Source organism: Tachypleus tridentatus, chromosome 10 (assembly GCF_004210375.1).
Source record: "Tachypleus tridentatus isolate NWPU-2018 chromosome 10, ASM421037v1, whole genome shotgun sequence".
Lineage (NCBI taxonomy): Eukaryota > Metazoa > Arthropoda > Merostomata > Xiphosura > Limulidae > Tachypleus > Tachypleus tridentatus.
In genome coordinates, this window is record NC_134834.1 from 177,803,431 (window position 1) to 177,816,160 (window position 12,730).

The 12,730-nt window shown below is 34.4% G+C and overlaps 1 protein-coding gene across 1 annotated transcript; it reads right to left on the minus strand.

Moving 5' to 3' along the window:
* Positions 1-3,518: 3,518 nt before the first annotated feature.
* Positions 3,519-11,805, minus strand: LOC143231016 (flavin-containing monooxygenase 5-like). Its single transcript, XM_076465481.1, has 3 exons — positions 11,671-11,805; positions 9,261-9,949; positions 3,519-7,160 (listed from the first exon to the last, which is right to left on the minus strand). Exons 2-3 carry the CDS (start codon positions 9,891-9,893, stop codon positions 6,312-6,314), a joined length of 1,482 nt encoding a protein of 493 aa, XP_076321596.1. The 5' UTR covers positions 9,894-9,949; positions 11,671-11,805; the 3' UTR covers positions 3,519-6,311.
* Positions 11,806-12,730: the final 925 nt, after the last annotated feature.

Below are 12,730 nucleotides of genomic sequence, written 5' to 3' on the forward strand. Positions count from 1 at the left end.
ATAGCCATTATTTACATTTTGAGAAAATTTCAAACAAAATATTTACATAAAAAAACGGTGTTCTTTTTATCACTGAACTTTTTCTTTTGAAATTATTTCGATAGTTAAAAGCTAGTGAACCAATACAGCAGAATTTGTAAAATTTATTCACTTATATCCATGTCGTTAACTCATTAATATTGTTTTCTGATGGTGAAAACAAAATACGTTCTATACCCAATCTGTTGTTTATTATTATCACTCTCTCAAATGTTTCCAGTGTCAGCAGTTAGGACGTTCGAAGGCATCTTATCGTGGTTTTTTTTGACGTGTGCTCTTAGACCTAACAAAAAGAAACCTAAAAAAAGCCCTCTAAATAATAAAGTTCATTTTGATGCTTGTTTGTTTGTTTTTGAATTTCGCACAAAGCTACTCGAGGGCTATCTGTGCTAGCCGTCCCTAATTTAGCAATGTAAGACTAGAGGGAAGGCAGCTAGTCATCACCACCAACCGCCAACTCTTGGGCTACTCTTTTACTAACGAATAGTGGGATTGACCGCACATTATACTCCCCCACGGCTGGGAGGGCGAGCATGTTTAGCGCGACGCGGGCGCGAACCCGCGACCCTCAGATTACGAGTCGCACGCCTTACGCGCTTGGCCATGCCAGGCCACATTTTGATGTAATATAACAGTCGATCATTTAATTTTAATTTGGATGACATTAAGGTCTTGATCGATTCCTATCATTCCTTGTGCCTCTCCTTACACTGAACAAGAGGTAGCATCTGTTTTCTTGTATTTTGTATTGAGTTTTATTTTAGTAGTCGGGTTTTAACGTGCTCTATAGTACTACATCTTATTGTGAAGAAAGTGTGCTTTTTGAGGCATTAATAACATGGTTAAGTGTTCGGAATTCTGACTGTATTTGTTATCTGTATATTATTGATCTTAGTTTGTGTACAGTCCTCGATTTTAGTTGGGTTTGGTTTTCTTTACTATTTTTATGCCTCCTCTACAGAAGGACGTTTTCTTTACTATTTTTATGCTTTACATTTAGATGACTGAATTTATTTTCTGCAGTTTACTTATGTGCATACTGGGAAGACTGGAAAAAAATACATCAGTGGCGGATTTAAGGTTATGTGGGCCCAGGAGCTAACAATTTTTGAGGGCCCAATATCCTGTGTAATTTTAAATAGAATAAAATTATCAATGGGCCTCTATTAAGACCATGGACTCGGGGCTAATATCCCTGTAGCCCCTACCTAAATACTCCACTGCAATACATGCTGTTTTAAATATGTTAATTTGTGTGTGTGTGTGTATATATATATAATGAAATAAGTAGCTTCAACACTATTAATCACATTAATTGTTACTAGGCAGTTAAAACCAGTACCATAAAACAACAATAAACTTAATATAAAAGAAACATTAAGAATTTTTTAGCAAAACCCATTGTAAGTCCTAGTTGTCCCCTTAATGTCATTAAAGCGGATATTGTAAATGATAATACTATCCAAATGCGTTGGGAATATCTCATCTACAAGATAAACTTCAAACGTTGGTCTTAAACTTGCCAGCAACCATGAAAAAAATCAGTTGAGGGTATAAAACTAAGTGATTACACCCGCCAAAGGCTTTTCATTATCTGCAGCCAGTCGTGAACATTAATTTAGTAGCAGACATTCCAAACCTGGTTATTTTTGATAAGAAAAAATTAATTTTCTCAGAATTCAAACTCTTGAAATTGACATCTTTCAAATCCAAAACTAAAACCAAGTGTTTAAGTATGTATGTCTCATCTATGTAGACAATAATGTTGAGTAGTCGTTGATCGTAATGATAACTTATATCGATACAGCTCATCAAGGATCACAAAGGGAAAATAAATAGGTTAATAAAGAGCACCACCTATCTGTAGGCTTATTTCAGATAACTGTCATACCAGTTATCTTCATATCTGTAATATTTGTACGTGATCAAGACGTATAGTTCTCATGTTTGTTTTTCACGTTTTGCAACGTTAACAGAAATTTGTTAATCACATTTCTCGGGTCCAGACTATCTGAGTGGCTAAAACAAACACTACAAAACGAGCTCTGTATACTCAAGGCAACTTCTGGCATATTATATATTCACAATAACTGTTTATAGTTCTTGACTTAATGCAAAACATTAGTTCAACTAGAAGAAGAGTGATTATTGACTATACATAATGAAAGTTCTGTTAAGTGTACTATAGATAAAAGGAGGTAAAACGTTTGACCTTCATGCTGGAACTTTCTGCTTGAAAAACATTTTGACTTTACAGAGTCAATAAACCGTCTTGATGACTCTACACTACTCTGCATGGAACATTTTATTATCTATAATTGACACTGCTAACTTTCATTTCACTAAGTCTACAACAAATAACACAATTTCAAAGACGAAAATAGTGCTCTTCAAAGTCAATTGAAACTCAGAGGAGAGCAGGCACGTGACGACGCGTAAGTAGCGCGTGTGCCCTGGAGTTATTGAAAACTTAACCACACATCTGTCTAGATTTATATTTCTATGTGTGTGTATGTTGTTTCCAGCTTTATTTAAAGATACAGTAATCTGTTACCAGGATACAAACAATAAAATCTTAGTTGTACCCAAATCTCTGTCAGAAACTTTTACGGAATATTATATTTAATTTTCAAATTATCATATTTTTATCAAAGCAGTTGTTATAGAAATCCAATAACAAAGGTATAGAAAAGTATTATTTATATTTTCTGACAGCAATTTAACAGGAGTTGAATATGAAACTTTTTATTTCACACTCTCGAAAAAAAATTGCTGTGAGGTAGTAACGTATCTTCAAATAATAGGAGGGAATGCAAGTCTCACGGACAAACACCTATTCACGGCTTCCTCCTAAACCAAGTTCCGTCAATTTTAATAAACAATCAAAACAGTGTAAATAAGATCATAAAGTTTTTATCGTTAGCTATTTGTGTGTTTAGCCCTGCATAAGATTGTTTGCTTTGTTTTGAATTTCGCGCAAAGTTACACGAGGGCTATCTGCGCTAGCTGTCCCTAATTTAGCAGTGTAAGACTAAAGTGAAGGCAGCTAGTAATCATTATCCACCGATAACTCTTGGGCTACTCTTTTACTAACGATTAGTGGGATTGATCGTAACATTATAACGCCTCCACGGCTGAAAGGGCGAGCATGTTTGGTGTGATGGGGAAATACGTTGCGTAAAAAAATAGAAAACCTACAAATAGCTTTATTTTCGGTTTATTTTTCTGTTGATCTTTTAAACTGTAGCCAAAACCAAATCTTGATTTCTTTAACTCCCAAAGTATGCATTATTTGTGTTTCGTATAGAATCTTTCACGAAACTTCTTCGTGCGAAAACGTTTTCTCGTGATAATGCTCCCTGCCAGTATAGCGGTAAGTCTACGGATTTACAACGGTAAAATAAGGCGTTCGAATCTCCTCGGTAGGCTTAGCAGATAGCACGATGTCGCTTTGTTATACAAAAACACCACACACCAACTTGTGATAAATAAATAATGTCACAGTATCTTTATGTTCAATAAGGAGGTGACATCGACTAATACAAACCTTTATATTTCAATTCAAACAGAATATCTTCGTCATAATGTTGAATTAAGATATTTATGTTCATAGAGAGAAAAAAATAAAATACTTTTCATTCCTTGACTTCAACACAACACATCCAAACAAAGATATTACATTTATTTATTAACAGAGAATAATAGAGATATAATATTTGTCTTGACAACACAGCATAACAGAACTATAACATATATTTGGAAACACAATGTAAAAATATTATGTTTCTTTTAGCTACATAAGATATTAAAATATTTTGTTTGTATTGGTAACACAAAATAATAGAAATATAATGTTTGTCTTGGTTCAGTCAATTTCCCTATTTTATATATTTAAATCTACCTTTCAAAATAATTGTCACGTTATGTGACTTTACTTGGCTTCTTGATGACGAGAAACCTTTTCTTAACCTGAAGATGACCTAGGAAGGTCGAAACGTTGTTCTGTCCTTATTAATAAGTGTTGATACCCATACCAGCCGTTCTGAAATACATTTTTACTGGGCTTAATAATAAGCAACAAACAGTAATATAGCGCCATCTATGAGCACATTGCAGTATGAATAACGAGATTGAATACAAGGTTTATTGTGTGACTATGCTTTCTCATTCAAGTTTCAAGGTAATAAATTCCCCAGATCTATAGTTTCGTACTGATATTTTAAGACATTTCAACAGCTGTGATTTAGTAACATATATATATATATATATATATACGCAAATATTCCACCTCATGCAGAAAGCGTTCTATTATAATAAAATAAAGTCCAGAATAAATTTTTAATCTACAAGTAAGAAGTAAACCAGTGTGTACATAATATTAATATATTTTCAGTATTTATAATATCTGGTGGAAACTTCTCCTGACTAAGTTTATCAGACTTACCTTTCATTTTTAGTACCACACAAAGATACATTGTAAAACAGTGAACACGTTTCATGATGACCTTGAAGTAAAAATGAATTATAAAGACGGCTGCTGTGTGAATTAAAAATTTAAATAATATAAATTACAGAACAATGTTTCAACTTTCTTAGGCCATATTCAGATTAATAAAGAAAGTTTGCAACTGAACATTTCTGGCCACATGTCTCAGGGACGAGAGAGTGAACTTGTACGAGATTGTAGGCGGCTGTGTTTATTTGGTTTCTCAATACACTGCTGGCCAAGTTTTAAGGCCAATGAACATAAAAAAAATATGCATTTTGCGTTGTTAGACTCAACCACTTATTTGAGTAGAGCTTTGAGTAGATGAAAATAACAAAAGGAAAATAAAAAAAACACTTTTTTGCATTTAATAGGGAAAAAGTGAACACTATGAAATTAGCCTAAATACTAGTTGGTCAAAAGTTTAAGACCATACTGAAACGAAGCGTTAGTCAGTAAACACGTAAAGAAATTTAGTCAATTGTGTTCAAGTATTAGCGTTGTCAACATCTTCCGCTGACATCTCCTGTGTTGCATTGGGTAAAAACATGGCAAAGGCTAAACAGTTAACAGAGTTTGAACGTGGCAGAATTGTCCAACTGCAAAAACAAGGTCTCTCTTAACATGCCATCGCTGGTGAGATTGGGCGTAGTAAAACTGCTGTTGCAAATTTCTTAAAAGACCCTGAAGGATACGGAAGAATTTCAAGCGGTCGGCTCAAGAAAATTTCGCCGGCGTCATTATACTTTATTTTTGCAATAGTAATTAATAAAATTAATTTAGTTTATAGAACAAAAAAATTATTGTCTAATAATTATTTAAAGGTGATTATTTGACAAAAAATAAATAAATAAAACAACTTTGATTTGATAATTGTAACTTAATATCATATTCCTATTCGCACTGCACAAGTTTAATGAAAACCTTCATATTCGAGCTGAGAAACTAAAAGAAAAAATCGAATAACGAAACAAGTCAATTTTTTCGAAGATCGCCATGCTCACCATTGTTGAAAAGTCTTCTTTTTTCTCGTCAACATATCAGTAACAGCACTGAAGGCACATTCAACCAAGTATGTGGTCGAAAATGGCAGAAGTACTTGAAAGGTCTGCATAGCTAATTTGTTACATTTGACACTGGCTTGGGGATCCAGCCATATCAGTTGTTTTGTTGAGACATGAAGCGGTTTCATGCTGTCATCGTTCTGTAAGTCCATCGACTCTTCCATCAGATTAGAGTCCATAGCCAGATACTTATTGTTTTTGCAGTTAAAAAGAAATGACTGAGTAATCCAAGAGGGAAAGTTCAACTGTTGGAGATTGGAAAATTTGTCATTCGAGTCAACATGCAGGTTGAGAAGTTGATCGGAGATGATTCGGAGGAGTCTAAGAATCCTCCCAAGGGGGGTCCAAGTGGAACCCGTTGAGAACCATTGGACTAGAGGAAATACAACTAGTTAACAGCAACCACCATAAACTCTTGGACTACTTAATAACGCCCCAGCATTAAAATCTATACATGAGACTTTTTATGAAATCAAACTACAATTCCTAGTTGTATTAAAAATCACATTTCCAGGAACCTATATACAGAAAGAGATGAGTGGGGAAATTTCTTTAAGTTTAATGATGTTATGAATCTACAAAAAAAGTCATAAATTGTCGTATTATGTAAACATTTGAAAGTCTGATTCTTACAAGTTACAAAACTTGTATTCATTCCCAATATGAGAGTCCAGCCGCAATGGACCAATAACGCCATTGTTGCCCCTAAATATTATTCTATATTAATATGACAAAATAGCGTTTCTTGCGCCTGCCCAAGCATGAGGACCTTGAAGACGAAATTGGTAAGGTAAACAAGGACCCCAGAAACATTTCCAAAAAAGTTTAGGATCGGTGAGAATTAATTTTAGCAAGTTAGGCTTTGCGTTGATGAGACAAGCTGTCTCATCCATAAGAGGTATCCAATCAACCACAATGGTGTAGCGAATGTTGTCCGGGTAGCGACGAGTTATCATGTCCATTTTCTTCTTGATATCACTTAACATTTGTTTTACTGAGGGAAGACAAACTTTCTTATTCATTAACAAAGCAAACCATCGAGCTTGGATTTCAGCAATGGGGAACAAAGAACCTACAGGTTGAGCCAGAGCTATCATGCCAAGAGTAGGGTGTTTTAATCTGATGGGAACTACATACTTATACAATTCCAGTTTTTGTTTTCTAATAGAAACTATTTTCTGGTCTAAAAATGGAAACTTGATATCGTAACCAGTTGCTAAAATTACGATGTCGACCTCATACTCTGTTTCTTCTCCTTCAAAAACTACTCCATTCTCAGTGAATTTCCGAATGTTTCCCTTCACTGTGACAGCTCCACTCTGAATCACGTGTCGCAGTTCATCGTTGACTGTGGAACGTTGTTCTAGAATGGAACGTTTGCATCTAAAACAGTATGGAGAATGGCCAGTTTCTTTGCCAACAAACGTATCAACAAAGTAACGCAGTAGCTTATATGGTGTATAAAACCAAATTAAATTCCACCACCGTCGAAAAAGCGAAGCATCCAATGGTTTACCACCAGGACTAGTTCTGGGAATAATCCAACATCCATTCCTCACACTTAGATATACCTTGAGGTGAGAAAAATAGATCTTATTCAAGTATTCAGTGCAATTCTTAAAGTTTATAAAGACTCTAGTCTTACAGATATAAGATTCAATGTGATGTCATAAAAACAAACACAAAAACTTTTATTCCTTAAATTAAGTAGTTTGGACAACATTTTTCGGATTTGCAAACATGCGTAATTTTAAGAATACAGCATATTTTTATACTATAAAAACTCATATAACTGTTAAATCAATATTTATTAATGAAAATTTTGAGTGAAAGCCAAAAAGAATGTTAGTGTCTACTGCTGTTACCTTTAAAATAAAGATTAATTTACCACACTACATTCTGAAATTGATTAAACTGCATAATATTTTCTTAAAAAACCTCTTTTGGGAAGGTGATTTATAACAATCATATAAAAACAAATATATATATATATTTCTGAATGTTGCTGTTTCCTACCTTTTATTTAACGACAGTGGATAACCTTTCTTAACTATAATTTAAACTTACAAAAACAATATAAACTAAGAACAATAACTATGAGTTAACAACTGACGTTTGGTTTAAAGGACTATTCTCTAACGTTGAAATTCAAATTAATTTGAGTTCTGTTTAATTTGGTAAATATCGTTTCGAAATAGGAAAGCATAACAACTTATCAATTGCCCACCCATGCTGTTAATGGTATTTTCAGTCATCCCAATGCTTCTTTAAGATACCCAACCATATAAGGTGAGGAATCTAGGATAAGCTCAGGTTACTGTCTCTTTCCACCATTGGACATAAAAGATACAGCGTGGATGGCATCTTCAAGCCTTCCAGTGAACCTGTAAAACCTGTTGTTTGTAGCAGTCTATTCATTAGGATTCCAACATCTTGCAATTTTTAAGAATGTTTTCACAAAAAGTGCTTTTGTACATCTCTTAAAAAGAAACCCAAGCTATATATAACAAAATATAGACCTATAGTAACACATTCAAAAATAATATAGAGGTTTGAATATGTTTAATGAAACGATATTCGAGCTTGACCACGTCGTTACTATCCATGTTACCAGGTCTGTTCTTGCTCTATCTGATGACCATGCAGCCTAGTTTCTTTGGAATCAGGCTCCGTAGAAACTCCCGCTTGTTAAGAGTTGTGAGGGTTGACTGGGAGGTATGACTGGAATCTTTATCTTACTAAATATTTTTCTCGTTTCCAGACAGAGATCCTTTTTCGTTGTGAGGTAAATTGTTGAATTGGGTAGTTAAATGGCGATAACGACTGACTTTGTGTTGATGAATTCTAATTCTTTACAAGACTGAATTGGGGTACGACGTGTTTCCGAGCCTTATTTTCAATGGTGTTAGCACCCCATGATGATCCATATCACCTTATTTTTAAATTTCATTGAGTGAAAGAAATATTCTCGTCTTATAAAATTTTAATCCAACTGAGTACATCTTTTTGACCTGAAAGAATGAATATTTCACATCGAAAGAGGTTGTTGTAACTTTACATCGGGTGTGGTTTTGCCTATTCAAACTCGTTTTGAGATAACGTATTCAGACCTTTGTTAAGTTACCTAAACCTTAATTTCATTAATTAAACGATAATTTGAGCGTGGTATATCCAACGTTGGATATACAAAATCCGCTGGACACAAACTATCAAAGGACTTAAAAAGAGAAACAGCTTAGCGATTATTATGCTTGGCTGCGTATGTAGAGTCTAAGGTCCGAGATGTATTACCATTGAACAAATACCGCACTTACAGCTGTGGATATGTTATTAAAATGTCAGGCTATACATGAAGCCTTGGAGTATCTAACCTGGATATTTTCCGATGTGATTATAAAGTGACAGACTGTACCTAAAACCTAGGAGCTTCCAGCCTTAACATTTAGCTCAAGTGCTAATAGAGAGTCATTGAAGTTAGAAACTACATTTCCTGACTAAAACACGAATATGGATTTGAAACTTAGAAATACTCAATTTTCAATATCTGTAATGCGAAACAACCAGTACGGTTTATACAAAACTATAGTACACTGCAGTCCGCATTGTTTTACTCTCGTATACTTATATAGATTAAGAGAATACAGTGATTAAAAGAGTAAATTAAGCCTAACCTGTTTAGCTATCTGACTAAGCTCCACAGTCACGTCTCCTGCAGAGTTTCCTACACCAACAATCACCACCTTCTTGGCATCATACCCATCTGGTTTCTTGTAACTATGAGTGTGTAACACTTTGCCTTTGAATTTTTCTATTTCTAGAAACGTGGGGATGTACGGAAATACGTGGTGACCAGTGCAAACCATCATTCCGTCAAATATCTCATCAAAATGAACATTGTTTTCAATGTCTCGAATAGTTATTTTCCACTGTCCCGTTTCGTCAAAATCGTGGTTTTGCTCTACTTTAAGAATTTCATGTCGAAACCTAATGTGTCGAACGAGATCAAATTTTTCAGCGTACATCTCAAAGTATTTAAGTAAGTAGCTATTATGCATATAAGTAGGAAAATCCTTTGGTGGCGGGAAATCGCTAAAGGCGCTCATTTCTTTGCTAGTATTTGTTATGGTAGACTTCATCACAGAGCCCACACCTTCAACATCATCCTCTCTGTAGCACCAAAGTCCTCCTATCTGGTCTGTCTTTTCAAAGCACACCGGAAGCAGATCTTCTTCTAGGCAAGCTTTGATGGATGTGAGTCCACTGGATCCAGCTCCAGCTATACAGATCCTTTTTGTTGCTTCCATTATTTACAACGATGTAACTTCGCTATAAGATGATTCCAACGTGTAAAACAAGTAACCTATAAGATAAGTTAATATTTATTCTGTGCTATAAATAACGATAACATGTCACACAAGCAGTATTAAATATTTATTTCCTGGATATATTCTCAAAACCCAAGTATTCGGACTATTAAACGATTCTTCTCGATGGACTTTAAAATATATCATCTGTTTTGTTATTCAATTATTTATTATGCTTATAGACACTTGGTAGTTATTTCATTATTTGTTTAGGAAACTGCCGAAAATAAATTATGTTGAAAATGTTTAGTTTTAGTGTTTCGTCTTTATTTTTTCTTATAATTGTTTATTTTAGATTCTAAAATAAATTTAGTTTATGATTGTAGCGAAGTTGCCAGATTGAGAAAAAAAAATCTAATTTATAGGAAAAGTAAAACCAATATTTTAAAATGGGGATTCAGCTTAAAATGGGGAAATTGGTTTTCTGTGATTAAACTCTTAATAGACGTTTTAATAACCTAACCTACTTTCTAACAATAAGTGATGTAGCAATCAGTTGCATATACTTTTGTTTTGAGTATCACCCCGACGTTTGAAGTACATAAATAATTTTCTCTGTGTTTGGTTATTTTAAGCCTGAAATCTTATAAATGTATGCAACACAACTGTTTTTCATTAAAACTATAATTCTTGTTTCGTTGTTTGTTCTAGAAAATGTATACTCATTTTCTCGCCTGTTCAGTCTCCGACATGAAATGAAAGTAGTTACTGGAAACTACGAAATAAAGAAGGAAGACTCAAAAATCGAACTTTAGTATTCTTAGGCCTTAATTTAAAATTTGTTTGCGGACACCTAAACTTATCGAATTTTTTTGTTTTGAGAAAATTCGTGTGCATGAAAATTTGTCTTCCAATTTTAAATTTTTAATTCATATAAACGTAATTTTATGAAAAATATTTTTATTCCATAAATCGTATTATTTTTTATTGTTTCAATGAAATTTTGCAAGTGGCTCGCGGACAAACGGTATATTCGTCGATCTCTGTCTGAGACTCGAGGGGCCTCAAAAGACAAATGAAAATTAAATACAGCAGTAAAGTACAATTCGGAGGAGGCTGCAGGAGCTTTCAGCCAATACCCGAAATGCTGCACATGTTCAAGGACAACGATATATTCTTTACAATAATCAGGAATGACCTGGAGTCTCTACTCCTAGAAACCTAAGTTTATAGAACCCCAGTAAAACATACATATATATACGTAATAACTTTCCACTGATAATCACATTTATTTACTCCTATTTTATGTATTTTTAAGTAATAGTTTACAACAAAATGTTTTTCTATTTTCATATTTGAACGATACCTTACATACAACCTCTTTATCTGTTTATTAAACATGTCCAATAAACGACACAAGAGCTCCAACAGTGAAAACAGCTTAAAATAGTGAAATTTTTATTGACCGCGAGGAGAATTTCGAGAGAAACAGCGGATGACCTTGGAATTTAGTTCTCATTATTGACACGTCGTAATATACGGAGCTACCAATATTTACACAAAGATGAGTATGTCTTGTCTTTGAATATATAAAGTTTGAGTGACATTCGTTCGCAAAACACACAAGACTTAATGAGAGAGAGTTTGATCAATTAGCTATAAGACTACCGAAAGGACAAAACATCAATTTGCCAAAACAAGAAATGTCTAAGATATATCTTGAAAAGGTAATTATAAACAAAAAATGAGCATAAAGGAAAAGTAACGATAGACTTACCCGGCCGTTTGAGGATAAACCTAACAGAGCATACGAGTGAACGACTGTTTACCCTGCGTGATAACAACGAAAAGACTGAAGGAAACGAAGGTCACATGATACACGTTATTTTGATACACGTACTTTGATAGAACGAGGCTGAACATAGTCGTTACAAAATCGGCTAATCTTATTGTAATATGTGAGTGGAGTTGTATTTTTTTCTTCTTAAATTTTCGGGCCACTGCTGTGAATAAAATGCATTGATGTTTAAAAACCATTATCAAAAGGTAGATATTAATAATCATATGAAAATGAGAAACTTCGGTTATATGTTCCGTGGTGGAATAAAAGTAAAATTACACTTTGAAACGGTCGGTTATTGCACTCTTAAAGTCGTACACGCTGCTCGAACTATCACATACAGAGGCTGGTATCTGATGTTTGTAATTCTTGAATTAATTCGTTGTGGGTAGGCATAGCACGGATAACTTATTATGTAGGTTTGCGCTTAAGAAAAAACAATTAGATTCTTAAATTTTAAATTTCTATGAAATGCTTGTTTTTACTTCATTTCGGTGACTAAAGTATCATCATACTAGTGACATGATAGTTTGCTGTTTTATCAGTACGCTTGTGTATTAATTAAGTAAAAATCTTGTGTAGAATCACCAAGTGAACGTAATGAAATCTTTGAAATTGGCCCGGCATGGCCAAGCGCGTAAGACGTGCGACTCGTAATCCGAGGGTCGCGGGTTCGCGCCCGCGTCGCGCTAAATATGCTCGCCCTCCCAGCCGTAGGGGCGTTATAATGTTACGGTCAATCCCACTATTCGTTGGTAAAAGAGTAGCCCAAGAGTTGGCGGTGGGTGGTGATGACTAGCTGCCTTCCCTCTAGTCTTACACTGCTAAATTAGGGACGGCTAGCACAGATAGCCCTCGAGTAGCTTTGTGCGAAATTCCAAAAACAAACAAACAAAAAAACAAACAATCTTTGAAATTAAAAGAACAATGTGTGTCACTGTCGATATGTGAATGTGTGCTCGCTCACCTGGAAACCTAATACTGGTGTTGGCTAATA